Source organism: Gopherus evgoodei, chromosome 12, assembly GCF_007399415.2.
Source record: "Gopherus evgoodei ecotype Sinaloan lineage chromosome 12, rGopEvg1_v1.p, whole genome shotgun sequence".
NCBI classification, from domain to species: Eukaryota; Metazoa; Chordata; order Testudines; family Testudinidae; genus Gopherus; species Gopherus evgoodei.
Window position 1 is genome coordinate 43,057,726 of NC_044333.1, and position 16,798 is coordinate 43,074,523.

Genomic DNA, 16,798 nt, shown 5'->3' on the forward strand with positions numbered 1-16,798 from the left:
TGAGCCTGGGTCTCCACTGGAAGTTGATAGAACTTGGGCCAAGACATATAGAAGTTTTTGAAAATTGTACCTTCAAGCAAATGGCTTGTGTTCAAGCAGCAGCACCTAGAGCACCAAGTGGAGAAAGTTCACAGTGTGGGGCAGTCAGGCCAAAGTCAACCCCGGTATTTGCAGCCCCTTGTCAGTCAATTTTGAAACCCCTTGTTACAAAGCCCCCTTTGCAAGTGGCTACTAATGTACTCCTGATAGAGCTGGTGAAAGCTGCACGAGCCATTCTATTCCTGTAAGCTTATGTTGCTTGGATGGTGGCTTTTTCCCTGTGGTAACCTTCAGTTACAGGGCAAGTGATCCTCAGGCCCTAGTGACTGACCCACCTTTTACCAGAGGTGGTGCTGTGAACTCACCCATGAGACTCCTTACTAGAGTTCCTCCTTAATGAACCTAATAGTCCTACCAACATTCACTCTCTTTTTTGATTGCCTGGAAAAAATAAATGGTTAGAAATGCAAAAAAAGCATATTTGCTTCTCGTCCCCTCAATCGAATGTCACAGATTATTCCCTTTTCTATTGGTGGTAAAGGTTGTCTACATTAACATTTAGTTCACCACTAAGAACGATGTGAATCTGTCCTGCATAGCCTGCCACAGGCCAAGTGTTCTTGTGGACCCTACTGCCTCAAAGAGGACTAGATCAAAGCACATTAATGAACTCCTAATATGCATCAGTAGGGTCCATACAGACAGCTAGTCTGCAGCAAGCTTCACACTCCAGCTTGCTGCAAACTAATTATTCGTGTGTGTCACTCAGAGGTGCAACCCCCCGCGCCCCCCCCCCACAAGTTTTGCCATGGCAAGGGTCAGTATAAACAACGGATTGTCATCAGGAGCGCTGTATTTTGTCAGCAAAAGTGCCAGCAAACAGAAGCTACACTGCCTGACTTTTAGTGACAGGGTTGTGTTGACACAGCCATGTTACTGAAAGATGTGTAGTGTAGACAAAGCCTTAGTGAGTCTGTTCCTCTTTGCTAAAGCCATTGGAAAGATTGCTATTTCTCACTAGCTTGTTTGGATTCTGTGAGCTGGGGACAGTTTCAGACTTCTGTCTGAAGTCCCAGTTATTTCATATTCAGCGTGGGCCTGTCAGTGCTTAGAGTTCTTTTGATGGAGTCCTCTGTTGTGAGTTAATACCTGCTTTTCTGGCTCCCATCGCCATAGTATCTGATGGGCTGTGTATGTGCAGGTAAGTATATTTGTAGAGAACAAGGGAGCTTGGCTAGAACTAATTGAACTGTGTTGCTTTAAGAAATATTTCACCATTTAAAGACTAACTTTATGATCCAGTTTTTGGATAGTCTTGTTGAAAGTCTGAATAAATAAAAGCAAGATGGCCAAGCATGGCTGGACCTAGAAAAGATGGTGCATGTATTTCCATATCCTCCAGTTTGTTTCAGCAATTTCCTCTTCTCGGGTTATATGTGCGCGGATAGGAGAGGGTTGTACAACTTAAAAGGAATTCTCTTTAGACTTGGAGATCATTTTTGGCTAGTAAATGGTCCTGCTGGAATGTTGTCAGTAGTTGTGAACTACATAGGAGGGGCAGAGTCCTCAGTTCACGTCCCCAAATGGTACATTTCCTCAGGGACTCTCGCTTTTCTTAAATTTCTCCTTCACTCAGGCAGCATGTTTCTTTTCACCATGTGAAGTGCTGCAGCCTGTTGTCTAGAGAAGTGACTGTTCCTGGTAATAGTCCTTATATGTTTTTCTCTGTGGTGATTAATATTGGCTAAATGTGAGTAACTCCCACTTTATGGGATCTTGTGGGATATACAAAGGTCAGGTTGTTGGCAGAAAAGTTCCAGCCACATCCAGGACTGGAAATGTTAAAACTTCAAAGTAAATTCTGCCAGGTGTGTCGTAGGTGCACATTCCTGTCAGCCAAACAAAGAATCTTCCCAGTTAAGGAGAACAGGACATCCCTGAAAGTGAAGCAGTGAGAACAGCACTCCTTTTCCTGTTTCTAGAATTTCACTGGTCTTTGTTTGAGCTCTATTGAAATTACATCCAGCCTTGAGACTGAGGGTGTTTGTTTCTTGAAATGTCCCAAACAGTTCAATGCTTGCAGTCTGAAATGTGGGTAGGTGGAAATCTATCTGAGATTGGTCCTCAGCAGAGTAGCTTGAACTGACCGTGCAAGAAACTACTAGCACTGTAGGTTCTGAGGACCCTCAGACATCATAGAAAATAACCAAGCAATCCTAGTTCATGAATGTGAAGGAACTCAACCCATCATCTGTCAGTTTAGCCAGGTCCTTTGGGCAGTTCCTATCACAAAGTAGTCCTGGGAGAGGGAATCGGAACCACTGGAAGCTGGGTTCTATACAGACACCACAAAATTAGCTGCTGCTGAGCTCTTTGAGTGAGAGACTCACTCCTTTCTCTACTTCTGCTTTTATTTTTCCCCCCTTTACTTCTTACATTTTAGAAGAGGTGGTTGAAGATGTGGAAGGGCTGAATGAGACACCTGCTGATCCAGAAGAGCCTACTAAAGAGCAAGAGAGTGGCGGTGACAAGGACCAGAACAAATGGACAGGTGGGTTTTGCTTCCATTTCTACCCCAAGTCCAGCTAGCCTTGAGGATGGATAGATGGTCGGAGTGGCTTGTAAGGCACTTCAGCTGATGCCTTGTTCAGCTCTGTAAATCTGGGCCTTCATATTTCTTCCATTTGATTTTATTTGAAGAGGAACTTACAAACTCCATAAAATTTTCAAACAGATATTTCAACTTCCATCTATTCAACTTGCTTGTTAGTTCATGTTTTTACTGAAAATGTGTCCCCCTCCAGCCTCCTCCTCCTCCTGCCTGAAGTTACTAATTCAGTGCCCAAAAGTGTGCTGGGCTTTACAAACAGCTATGAGAGAGTCCCTATCACAAAGTATTTTCTAGAGACATGGCATGATGGGAAAGGAGGTCACGAAAATGGCAAGTCCTGAGTTGTGTGGTCATTCTGCAAATTAGCAGGAAAGACACGATGGTGGGCAGCAGAAACTTACAGGCAAAGCAAACTGTTGCTTTGCTTTAAAAGTCTATTCAGGTGACACCATCAACACGGCATGAAGAGTCATGCTCACAGCTCTCCTGTTGCTAACACTTTGTTAGTGAGACTGACAGAAGGTTAGTTGGTTTTCTCACCATTTCCTATTTGTATTGCAGTGTCACCTGGGCATGTCTACACTGCAGTAAAAGACCCTTGGCTGGCCCAAGTCAGCTGACAGGCTCACAAGGCTCAGGCTGTGGGGCTATAAAATTGTAGTCCAGATGTTCAGGCTCAGGCTGGAGTCCAGGCTCTGAGCTTCTCCCCCCTCATGGGCTCCCAGAGCTTGGGCTGCAGCCTAAGCCCAACATCTACACTGCAGTTCTATAGCCCCACAGCCTGAGCCTGTGAGCCCGTCAGCTGACTCGGACCAGCTGCAGCTGTGTTGTGGATGTGCACTGTGCAAACATAACAGTGAGACTCCCCCTGCCCCGAAGAGCCTGCCATCAGGCTATTTCATAGAATCACAGAATCATAGGACTGGAAGGGACTTCAAGAGGTCATCTAGTCCAGTCCCCGGCACTCATGGCAGGACAAGGTATTATCTAGACTTACTGCTTTTTTTACTTTTTGCTAGAGTTGTACAAAATTTTGACAACACGATTGAAAATACACTATGTTTTTACTTGTGAGAAGTGAAAAATCTCTCTCTTTGGAAAATCCCTGCTCATTAGAAATGGAGAAATAAGCAGTTTGAGGGTCACTTTCACTCCCAGGAATAGAGTCACAGGCAGGTAGCAGTTCCCCTTGGCAGCATGGTTGTGCTGACCAGTTCTGGTTACTTGCAGGTAGGGGAATTAAGAGGGATTCTGATTTCCCAGCATCCAAGTCTGAGGAGTTCTGGCACTCTGTCCTGGCAAAGAGAGAGGAACCCAGCAATTTCCCCTTAGGGTTGTTTATGCTGCCAATCTAAAATGTTCCCCTTCCACAAGGTAGCTAGACAGATGTTTGGCCCCATTGACTCTGTCTTTCGTGGCCAGCACAGAGAGAGGGGGAGAGCGCACAGCTCTTCCACAGGCTGCCCTCTCCAGTATAGTTCCCATCCTGTTTACAGCTGCTTCTCAGTCAACCACAGCTGAAGGCCACAGGTCTCTGCAGTGCATGCAGTCTTACCGGGGTTGGGCATTATGATCCCTGCTTTCACCTCCAGGAAGAGTTTTTTGATTCTTTCACTTTCAAAGGGCACGTCAAGACTGGGAAAATAGGTTTTGTTTTAACACGTTACGACTCATTTTCCAAGTCTAGACAAGCCTCAATGAGCATGCAGAAATGTTTGTGAATCCGTTCTACGCAGTCCTCCTCCTTCGTCTCCCTCAGCTTGAACAAAATGGTGCCTGAAGGAGACCCACTGACGACAGTCCTTTTCCAAAGCTCCTCCCACGAGGCTGCATATCTCCAGGGAGAGTGGTAAAAGTCTGGCATGGATTAGAAACTGACTAAGATACAACAAAAAAGAAATAAACATTTAGCTTTCACCATGGCAAAAGGTTAACAGTGAAGTGATCCCAAGTTCCATAATAAGACAGTGTTGTCTGATTTACTGATAACAGGAAAATGGGGCCAAAGGTCAGGTGGCAAGTGTGCTGATGGCAGAAAGTTAGGTAAGCTAGAGAAGACTGTGAGGAACTTCAGACGGGACCTACTTAAACCGTAAGATCGCTGGAGCAGGGACCATCCTTTTGCTAAGTATTTGTACAAAGAGTAGTACAATGGGACCCTGTCCACTGGTTGGAGCCCCCAAACACGACCACAATACAAATAATTAATCATCATCAACCGGGGTGAATGGGCAGCAAGATTGAAGATGAATGAAGTTCAGTGTCAACAAATGCAAGGGAAACACATTGAAAGGATTATTTGAACTATTTGTAAATGTTAATGTATTCCAAATTATCTCACAGTGCTGGCATGCTGGTATTCGTAGCACTGCAGGAGAAGGTTTTTAAATTTTCAGATTGTTTTCAGTGATATATTTTAATTTTTTCACATAAGTTCTTAGTTTTGTAAAACCTTTTTTTTTTTTTTTTCACCCACAAAATCTTTTCAGGCAAGCTCCTTGTATTATCATTTTCCTGTGAAATTCCTAGCCCACCTTTATGTAAGTGCCATGTAAACAAGAAATACTCAAACCAATTTATAGCACCTCTAAGCTTTGCTTAGTGTAAAAATTATCTAAAGGGAAATAAACTGTTGGGTGTTAGGCCTCACTGGCTCCACATAGGCAGGTCCCTGTGCTTCCACAGAGCCCCAGGAAGCCAATGATGCACTGGACTTGCCCTGGCCAGAGTCTGTAGCAAGGTCAGGGACACTGAGTTTAGTGGGATTTAAGCACGTGCTTAAGTGCCTTGTTGAACTGGGGCCCTAATTTCTGTCATATAATAAAAATACCCCACATTATTTCAAACCAGAGAAACATCGAAACCTTTTCTTACTGGAGCAGCATAGCAGTGTGATTGTAGCCATGTTGTCCCGGATATTAGCGGGACAAGGTGAGTGAGCTCTGTGTGGCTCGAAAGCTTGTTCCTCTCACCAACAGAAGCAGGTCCAGTAACAGATATTGCGTCGCCCACCTTGTCTTTGTAGGTATACAGAGCAATTGTAATCTTACAGTTGAGTCCATTCTGCTTCCAGAATCCCCTTGAAGATAATGAAAGATCAGGGCAAGGGGGAAATGCAGGTTCAAGCATTCACGTGAGCCAGTGAACAGGGCTTTTGACTGAAAGTCAAGGGACTCTGCTTCTGTTCCTGATGATGTTTGTTTATTTGCATTACGGTAGCACCTAAGAGCTGTAGTTATGCACAGCACCCACTGAGCTAGCCACTGTACAAACACAGTCCCTGCTCCAATGATCTTACAGTCTAAGTATAAGACAGGAGACAACAGATGGATGGGGGATTACAAGGAAACAATGAGACAATAATCCGAGTGGTAGCTGTGTTAGTCTGTACCAGCAAAAACAACAAGGAGTCCTTGTGGCACCTTAGAGACTAACAAATGTATTTGGGCATAAGCTTTCGTGAGCTAAAGCCCACTTCATCAGATGCATGCAGTGGAAAATAAAATAGGAGGATATATATACACAGAGAACATGAAAAAATGGGTGTTGCCATACCAGCTATAATGAGTAATCAATTAAGGTGGACTATTATCAGCAGGAGGGAAAAAAAAACGTTTGTAGTGATAAACAGGATGGCCCATTTCAAACAGTTGACAAAAAGGTGTGAGTAACAGTAGGGGAAAATTAGCATGGGGAAATAGTTTTTACTTTGTGTAATGACCCATCCACTCCCAGTCTTTGTTCAAACCTAATTTAATGGTGTCCAGTTTGCAAATTAATTCCAGCTCTGCAGTTTCTCAATGGAGTATGTTTTTTGAAGGGTTTTTTGTTGGAGAATTGCAACTTTTAGGTCTGTAGGGAGGTTGAAGTGTTCTCTGACTGGTTTTTAAATGTTATAATTCTTGATGTCTGATTTGTGTCCATGTATTCTTTTGCATAGACACTGTCTGGTTTGGCCAATGTACATGGCGGGGGGCATTGCTGGCACATGATGGCATATATCACATTGGTAGATGTGCAGGTGAACGAGCCCCGGATGGCGTGGCTGATGTGATTAGGTCCTATGATGGTGTCCCTTGAATAGATATGTGGACAGAGTTGGCAACAGGCTTTGTTGCAGGGATAGGTTCCTGGGTTAGTGTTTTTGTTGTGTGGTGTGTGGTTGCTAGTGAGAAACTGCAGAGCTGGAATTAATTTACAAACTGGACACCATTAAATTAGGTTTGAATAAAGACTGGGAGTGGATGGGTCATTACACAAAGTAAAAACTGTTTCCCCATGCTAATTTTTTCCCTTTCTGTTACTCACATCTTTTTGTCAACTGTTTGAAATGGGCCATCCTGTTTATCACTACAAAAGTTTTTTTTTCCTGCTGCTGATAATAGTCCACCTTAATTGATTACTCTCATTATAGTTGCAATGGCAACACCCATTTTTTCATGTTCTCTGTGTATATATATCCTCCTATTTTATTTTCCACTGCATGCATCTGATGAAGTGGGTTTTAGCTCACGAAAGCTTATGCCCAAATACATTTGTTAGTCTCTGAGGTGCCACAAGCACATCTCATTCCTTTTGCTGAGACAATATTGTTTAGAGGAGGGATCTGAAAGATAAGGACATTGCTTCCCAGATGTTTAAAAGGAACTTCTTCTAAGCATGAAGGGCAGCAAAAGAGTGAAGGTGCATGTTTAAAAATTTAACAAGTGGACAAGGCAGGCTGACATCATGATCTGATCCAAGGCAGGTGTCCACCTTTTAATAACGAGTGAGAGATGATATGTTGGGTAGGGTTTAGGTAATGAAGGGCCATGAAACTGAAAATAAGTAGCTAATGTTTGATGCTATAGGGAAGAGGGAGCAAGTGGAGGGATGCAAATAGAGGAATGACATGGTCAAAGTAGTGGGCTAGGAAAATGACCTTCGTAGCTGTGTTCTGGTTATGAGCAGAGCAAGACTGCATTCTCAAGGCCAGAGAGAAGGATGTTGCATCGAGATGAGATAATGACAGCTAGGATGAAATTTTGTAGCTCTATGAATAGATAGGAAGGGGTGGTATCTTAGAATTGGCAAGATTTAGATACAGCCTAAATGTGAAGACTTAGAGGAGATGATGCCTAAGTTTCAGGCCTGAATGACAGAGAGTATGGTGGTGTTAGCCATGGTGATTGAGAAAGGAGGGAGTAGAAAGAGCTTTAGAGGCGGAGGGAGAGAATAGAACCTCCACTGACTCATTATGTGACCCTTCAGAATTTACTTAACCATTCTGTGCCTCAGTTTCCCACCTCTAGAATGAATAATTACCCACCTTAGTAAAGCACTGTGAGATCCTCTGGTGAACAGCTGCTCTGTAACTTATAACCATTATTAGCTTTATTGCTGGAGCAGAATGAAAAATGTCAGTGGTCAGTCAACACTGCAGTTGGCCTTCTTCAACCACTCAGCATGATGTGCCAGAATGAAACCTTTGAAAGATATTTGCGATGAAAAGGAAAAGACTCAGCCCTTTAGGTTTCCCTATTTCATTGCAAATTTATAAAAATTTTCCAGTTTCAAATCAAGTCTGTTTAATTTTTTTTTTTAAATTCGTAAATAGAACAGATTATTCTTGAATAAAAATGTCCTGTGTTGAAGTAACATTCTCCCCCGCACCCCCCAAAATATCAGCATCTTTTGTGCATAATGATCAGTTTTCAAATCAAAATTTAGAATTTTTGCATATTTTGATGTTAATCCAGCCATTTCTAGAAGGTTTGGCAAAAAGCAAAATCATAAAATGGGCCACAATGAAATTACAAATGGGTTTTCATTATGTTGCACAAAATAGCTCTCTCATTTTTTACACTCACTAGTCCAAATGCTTTGTATGCATGGCAGACCCCAGAGCATGGCCAATGGCTCTGAACAGTCACTAGCTTTTCACAGGAGTTCAGAATGTTTGTGCTTTTTTTAAATCAATTATTTATTGGTTTAGAAGCACATTGCTAATGTTTCCTGTTCCTGGATTGGGCTTGTTTGCTTTTCATTTTCATTACAGTAGTAGGATTAAATAGCTTGTGCATTTCAAGAGATGCAGCATGAGTGGTCCTGAAGGTCCTTCCTACCTATCTGTCTTTATGTTCGAGCTCTTCCAATTTTAGTGCCAAAGAAGAATGACAATTCTCAAATCTCAGCCTCTGAGCAAAGAATAAATCCATGTTTTCATGATTAACTTCAGATTCATCACAAACAAGCAAAAAACCGCAATTGTTGCCTGACCATATTTTCAAATCATGAAAATATGAATGAATCCTAGATGTAAATGTTTAATATCTGACACATTGGTTTCCACTGAGAGTCCTGAGTCATATCCAGGGAAACCAATTCAGGATTTAAAGAATTTTGTTTTATTATTTTTAAACATGAAATATATAATGTTGATAAAGTGTCAGAGAACATCTCAACCTCAAGTGACCCTGCTATATGAAAGACTTCATTAATGTTATCAGTTGTATGGACTTCAGTACATCAGTGTTTTTTTGGTTTTTTAAATCACTACTTAAATATAGATTGAAATGAAATATTTCTGGAGGACTAGCCTGAAGGGCTTTGAAAAAAAAAATTTTATTTTTTTTTTAATTCATGATGCTCACCTAACCCTGAGCAGTTAGTGCAATGGAGCATCCCTTATTTGAATCTGTGGTAATTGCTATTAAAGGAGGTATTAATGGGCTGCTGAGAGCTGGGAAATTGTTGCAGAAAAGTGTGTTTATGGAGTATGGGGCTGGCAGGCATGATTTCAATTGGATTTGACATGTTTAACATAAACGTATACTGCACAGCTCCTGCAGTTTATGAATAATTCCTACAGGTCCACTGCCTTTCTAATTACTGAAATTGAAAAAAACATGTCACGCACATCCTGGCAGAAATCTATTACCACCCCTCCCCCATGCCTTTTTTTAATATCTGTAGATTTGGTGGGCACTTACTGTCTGGGATATTGGGTGATATGAGAGTAAAGGAAGGGGAGAAATCAGGTGGGAAGAGGAAAGGAGAGGCAAAGGCAGGAGGACATACTTAGAGCAGTTCTGGATCCCTGCTTCTTTCGAACTGAAGGATGGACAAATAGGGGGATCGTGCAGCTCAGCGTAATTGCTCTTCAGTCTCAAGAGACCAGGAGCAGACTTCCAAGGCACAAGAGGGCACTGAGGCACCCAACTCCCATTGAAAGCCCATGCGAGTTTTGAGCCTATGCATGTGTCTTGGTGTCTTGCAAAAACTCCCCCGGAGGCTTTGCTGGCAAAGCGTTGATGGCTCATCTCTAAGCTAGGACGCTATCTCCAAGGTCTGACTGTACTTGCCTGTCTATTATTCGTATAAAGGAAATATGGTCCACGTGCTGCTGGGGACACTGTTCTCTGGCCCAGGACAATGCTCTGGAAGGTCTTGTTGCTGAATCTTACAGTCATAGAAGGCAGAGATGGGGAGGAGCATTAGGGCCCCAGTACTGGGCTCAGTTGTTGCTACAGGGCGGCGTTGTCTAGTGCTTTGTCTGCCCTACTTTGCAGTGTCCCTTGCGCTGAGACTCCTTCCGCCTCCCCTTGGGAGACTCTCAGCCTGGGACGGCTCAGTGCCAGGGAGGTCTTTGCATGAATTTGCTCTTCCCATTCCATCTTGTTACACCTCCTGTCCCAGCCTGAGTAACTCCTCTCTCCCGCGCTGTGTAGAACCCTCCTTCTCCTTGGAGACAGATGCTTTCTCCCATTTCCTGTGGAGTCCGTTAGTCAAGCCCCATGGATTTAGCATTGCTAGTCTTTCCCTCCAGTCAGCCCCTCCAGCCCCCTGCACAGCTTTGTTGCTCTTCTCTGAACTTCCTCAGTTTATCAGTATCTTTCAGCCAATCTAGTACTCAGAAGAGACTGTAGCATTCCCAGTGCCATCACAAGAGGGCTCTGTAGAGAGGAGCATTTCTGCATGCAGCCCACAATGCCATGGCCTTCTGGTGTCGTATTACATTGTAAACACCTATCTACTTTGCCATCCATTGTAACCCCAAAGTCCTATTCTGCACTTGCTACCGTGATAGCAGACCCAGGTAGAACACAGAAGTCCCCCGCTCAATGTCCTTTAAACACAGATTAGTCTTGTAGTTTGGCTAAAACTCACCTATGTTGCAGGGCTATAGTACACAATGAGAATGTGATTAAAACAGTTAAAGCTTGTCTACATTGCAAGATTAAACTGTGTTTTATCTGTTTTACAGGACATCTTTATTATAACTGGATCCCTCAGCAGGGGAACAGCTATAATGCTGGTGTGACCTAGTCTTCGACACTCCTAATTCTTTTTCGTACTCAGTCTCATTGTTCGATTATTTCCTCCTAGATGCATTAGCAGCAGTTTAAAAAATAGACTCTCGTGGCTGTTCTGTCCATGTCTCTAACCCCTACAGGTCTTTTTCTATTCATTTTATGTCCTCGCTGCTATTTACAGCTCTTGCCAGTTCTGTGATGTGCTGCATAGCCATGCTTTTGCTGCCTCATCCAGACTAGAAATAACAGAACCCAAAAAAGATCCTGTATTCCTCATTGGACACTTGATGAGTTTTTGTACCTAAGCCATTTTAATTCATTTTTCAACTAAGATACGATGAGACTCAGTATCAGCAAACTATTTAAATCCAAATGCTGCAGTCCTTTCAACCACTCATTTGGTAAACCTCTCCCAAAAAAAGCAACCAAGATTGTCCCCCAGCAGTGCCCATGGTCTTTAATACTAAAGATTATGCTAGGAAGAAAAGGTACAACATTAGGGGTTGTCCCCGTATGCATGACTTGTGCATTGCAAAACAATGACGTGATGATTTCATGTACATCCCAGTAATAATATGCTCTAAAGATATGGGACAGTACTGCCCAGATTAGAAAATATTGGACTTACTCCACAGCACAGTCCAAAGGTAATCGAACGCTCTTCTTCTGAGGTCCAGTTTATTTAGTCCTGACACACGTTGGCCCTTTAGGCCACACTCCCAGTTCAGTCTTTCTCTCCTCTTGTGGGAGGAGTCCCCAGCTTTCCTTCTCAGAGCTGGCTTTCGGGTCAGTGACTTTCTTCAGGCCCTACACTCAGGGTATCTCAGGGGCTTCCCTGCTTTAGCAGGCCACTCCCAAGCCTTCCTGGCGGGGGCCACTCTGCCGATCTCAGGGTACTCTCTGCAAGAGCCCTTCTAACTCTCCACAGTAAACAGGTGTGGCTGAGCCCTGGCCTCTAGCCCTTAAAGAGGCAAGCCACCCTGCTGCACCAACTTAAACTTCTTGTTAACTTCATGTTGTTGTCCTGGCCCATTGCTCTGACCATGTAACTCCTGTAGCTGAATCCTTCTGCTGGATCCCCCTGTATCAATTTCAAGCTTCTTATCTTGACCATCAAGACCCTTCATAACTCTGCTAGTGCTATTTCTCTGCTCTGGTCTCTTGTGACATTGCATCCTGTCCCAGTCTGGTCTGCCAGCTACAGCTGCTTTGACCACTCACCTGTCTGCTCATCACATATTCCTCCCTACTGTGTCTCCTTCGTAGAGCATAGTCTGCAGGGCTTTTCCTGTTGCGAAGCCCACAGGAAATCAGCCAACCCTTAACGGCTGGTCTGAAGGGGAGCTGGGGAAAGATGATAGAAATTATTGATGTCACTACAAAATGTATATATAATTGTCTTCTTGTCTCCTACCATTTGTGTCTTGCTTGTCGTTTTATATTGTAAGCTCATTGGTGTAGGGACCACATCTGTGTGTGTGTTTGTGTAGGAGAACAGGCCCTTATCCTGTTTGGGGCTTCTGGGTGCTGCGGTAAGGTAAATATTTAATAACAGTTCAGCTATTCAGACTCACTGCAGAATGAAACGTATAACTCAAAGCTAGAAAAATAAATCCCTTTGACCCTTTTCAGGGTCACACTTTTAAAAGATAGACAAAGGTCTGTGTGCGAAAGTGCACTTGCAAATATCTCTATGTATTTAATTCTATCTACTGTATGATCCTATTATTCATCAAATGTGGGTTTGAAAAAATCCAGTAGAGCAACAGGCGATACTCAGTCCTATTAGTATGGCTACAATGTCCCATTAGGATGAATGGGACCTTTGGGGAATAGGGAATGTAAACAGACAGCGTTTCAGAAAGAAACATTCTAACCATACGTTATTAACACAAAAAGGAACGAACATGCAGTAGTGCAGCAATATTAGACAAGGAAATTCCATTTCAGTGAGGCTTAAGCTCTAGTCTCATGGTTTATTATGTCACTAGAATCCCTCAATGGAATTATTGACTTGTATTTATTCCTATTATATTAATATAACTGGTATGTTCCTGCTGGAATAACAAATGTATGATAGAGAGATCTGCCTGAAACTTGATACCAAAGTATGCAGGATTCCAAAGCTGTTTCTCTGGCCATGTCTACATCTAAAATTTTGCAGCGCTGGTTGTTACAGCTGTATTAGTACAGCTGTATAGGGCCAGCGCTGCAGAGTGGCCACACTTACAGCAACCAGCGCTGCAAGTGGTGTTAGATGTGGCCACACTGCAGCGCTGTTGGGCGGCTTCAAGGGGGGTTCGGGGAACGCGAGAGCAAACCGGGAAAGGAGACCAGCTTCGCTGAGGTTTGCTCTCGCGTTCCCCGAACCACCCTGCAAACCGCAGGGAAGGAGACCTGCTTGCTCGGGGGTTCGGGGAACGAGAGAGCAAACCGGGAAAGGAGACCAGCTTCGCCGCGGTTTGCTCTCGCGTTCCCCGAACCACCCTGCAAACTGCAGGGAAGGAGACCTGCTTGCTCGGGGGTTCGGGGAACGAGAGAGCAAACCGGGAAAGGAGACCAGCTTCGCCGCGGTTTGCTCTCGCGTTCCCCGAACCACGCTGCAAACCGCAGGGAAGGAGACCTGCTTGCTCGGGGGTTCGGGGAACGAGAGAGCAAACCGGGAAAGGAGACCAGCTTCGCCGCAGTTTGCTCTCGCGTTCCCCGAACCACCCTGCAAACCGCAGGGAAGGAGACCTGCTTGCTCGGGGGTTCGGGGAACGAGAGAGCAAACCGGGAAAGGAGACCAGCTTCGCCGCGGTTTGCTCTCGCGTTCCCGGAACCACCCAGCAAACCTCAGGGAAGGAGACCTGCTTGCTCGGGGTTCGGGGAACGCGAGAGCAAGCCGGGGAAGGAGACCAGCTTGATTACCAGAGGCTTCCTCAGGTATGCTGGGATACCTGCTTATTCCACGGAGGTCAAGAAAAGCGCTGGTAAGTGTCTATACTTGATTACCAGCGCTGGATCACCAGCGCTGGATCCTCTACACCCGAGACAAAACGGGAGTACGGCCAGCGCTGCAAACAGGGATTTGCAGCGCTGGTGGTGCCCTGCAGATGTGTACACCTCCTAAGTTGCAGCGCTGTAACTCCCTCACCAGCGCTGCAACTTTCTGATGTAGACAAGCCCTCTGTGTGCTCCAGTGAAGAACACTCCCCAGTGTAAGAATGCTGCCTCACCACTCATCCACTCTGATAAAGATAGGAGGGTGAAGGCCTTCTGACATAGGGGAATGAAAAGGGATGACAGAATCCTGTCACTTCTCCAAGCACGGGCTCTCCAGACAGAACCAACAGGGACTCCAGGGATACCTTTCTACTGAATGAGTAAAACGGCCATGTGGAGCTCTCGCTACAAAATCCTCTACAAGAGGCAGCCAGATTTAACTCGGGGGTTAGAGTTTGGTACAAAATTTCAGTATGTAGGGTCCCATATGGTTGTTCCAGGAAAAATTTGAGGAAAAGGTCTGAAGAACCTGTCACTGTGGAGAAAGGCCTGTGGGAATCAGCAACCCCACTGGGTAATTGTAGTTTCTATCAGGCAGCGAAAATAGCGTTCTAGTGGGGCTGAAAGTGTAGCCAAGACTGGCTGCTGAGCTGGTATGAAGAGTATTTTCATAATCAAGGTAGCAAAAACCCTGCTATAAATTTGTGGGGCAGGTGGCAAGCTGGTTTACGGAATGCAGGGAGATGAGAACCTCTGGCTTACGGAAAGCAGCATGAATTAATAATCATTTAATTGGCTCCTCCATTATGTTGCTGGGTCGGGAGATGGAAGTTTAGATGAAGGGGCTGTCAGTGGTACTTTAGCTAAGAGAGTCTGATAGTTGAAAGGTGGGGGGTGGCGGCTGCCTTTGGCCTTTCCACAAGGCTCAAGCATAGTCAGCTCTTTGGGTCCCTCGCTGTGTTAACCTCTGGGTTTAGCAAAGAAAAGGATGAGTGTCACTTATGGGTAGCATCCCCCCCTTTAAAATAGAGAGAGGGAATCCCCCCCATGCTGCAAAGCAGGTGTTGTCTGGCATAAGCACTGAAGAAGTGGCCTCTCAGAAATGCTTCAGGAGGGTAGAATGCCTTGCAGCCATACTGCTTTCAGGTATGGGTGTGAGATATATGTCTTCTCTGTCTGTGGAAAGGTATATTCTTCTAACCTCTTTAGTTCTTTAAACCTTGAGATGAGCAAATCCATGCACACATTACCTCCTGCTCAGGACATTTTATCACATTTTCATTTGTTTTCTTGAGCGGAGCCCTGATCTGCGAGCAGGATCTCTCCTTGGCCCCTAATTGTGGCACGGGGGTATGTGTGTTGGATGAGCAGTGATTTGGAGGAAAGTGAAATACAAGGTTTTCAACACTTCTTTTTTTCGGGACATTTATCCTAGTCTACTCTATAACAGATGAGTAGGTCAGACAGACTGTGTGTGATGTGAAGTATCAGAGGGGTAGCCGTGTTAGTCTGGATCTGTAAAAACAGCAAAGAATCCTGTGGCACCTTATAGACTAACGGACGTTTTGGAGCATGAGCTTTCGTGGGTGAATACCCACTTCTTCAGATGCAACATTCACCCACGAAAGCTCATGCTCCAAAACGTCTGTTAGTCTATAAGGTGCCACAGGATTCTTTGCTGTGTGTGATGTGGTAATTGATACACATTCTTTTCTAAGTCTGTTTTGAAGCTTTACAGTTAATCATTGGGTGTGCTCAAGAGTAATGCGGTTTGCATGCTCCCTTTCTCCAGAATGTAAAGGAGTTTTTAACTCCCTGCTCTGTGACACTGTCCCATGACTAGTTCTAATCCTAAGATCATTCGTGTACTTAGATCTGACATACCGTAGGTTTGGGTGGGTGCCAATTTGTAGTAACTTGGTCTCAGTGTTGATAGCCCAAATGGGAATTTTATCTTTAAAAATACTCCTTAGCATGTCTCTTGTGGCATACATTTTGACAACACTGAAAACAGCCAGTTCATCTTCACATCCCTCCTATGGAGTAAACAAGTATCCATGCTAGAGAGGTTAAGGCTGGCGAGCCAGATCAGGGGAAGGAAGCAAACTGAATTTAAACTATCTTTTGCCGGGATGGTTCCTCAGCTGAAGTTAGTGGTCTGAAATGTTGCTATATCTTCTGCTGACTGCCTGTGGCTCCAGGGAGCCATTATGGAAGACACAGGTCACCAAAACCCAGGGATGCCCCAGCCACACCTGGCCATGCACCCAGCAATAGCAGGAAGGTTAATGGGGGCAGCTCCTGTGTCACCAGAGGATCCCCCTATTCACCAAGGGCTGGCGTAGAGACAGGCCTATGGCTCCAGAAGCTGGCTACGCTTGTTAGGCAGCTTAGTAGCTGCAGGTGTTGCAGAACTGCCATAACAGCCCAGGGTGCATTAATTTAGGGTGCTTCAAACACCCACGGTCTGATATTCAGAGCCGCCAAGCATCCACAGTGCTAGCTGACATCAGAGAACGGCCAGCACTCATCACCTGTGAAAACAAGCCTCTGTTGTCTGAAGCTGGGCTCCCAAAATTAAAGACCACCTCTGAAAATGCAGGTGACTTCCCAAGATGTGTGAATCAGCAGCATTGCCAAAATACAAGAACCCAGGATTTCCTGAGTTAATTGCTCTAGTCTGCCGTGGATTACACCAAATCTTATTCCTGTGGAAGAGGAGATCATATTGTTGGAAATTTCCAAAGATTGTTTTTCCCACACGTTAGCCATAAGGTTTGAGAGAGATTGGGGTTTCTTTTTGACAAAATTAAGTAGGTCCTTAGTTCTTTGTGTACAAAACCGTAAAGCATTTGAATTCTTTACCTTG

General features: G+C 44.5%; 1 protein-coding gene across 1 annotated transcript in view; it reads left to right on the forward strand.

Annotated features, from left to right (window-relative positions):
- ZFHX3 (zinc finger homeobox 3) overlaps window positions 1-16,798 on the forward strand; it is a 233,352-nt gene that overhangs the window by 177,385 nt on the left and 39,169 nt on the right. Inside the window, 1 exon segment of the mRNA XM_030581651.1 lies at window positions 2,483-2,590. Within this exon segment, the coding sequence (XP_030437511.1) occupies window positions 2,483-2,590 (108 nt within the window).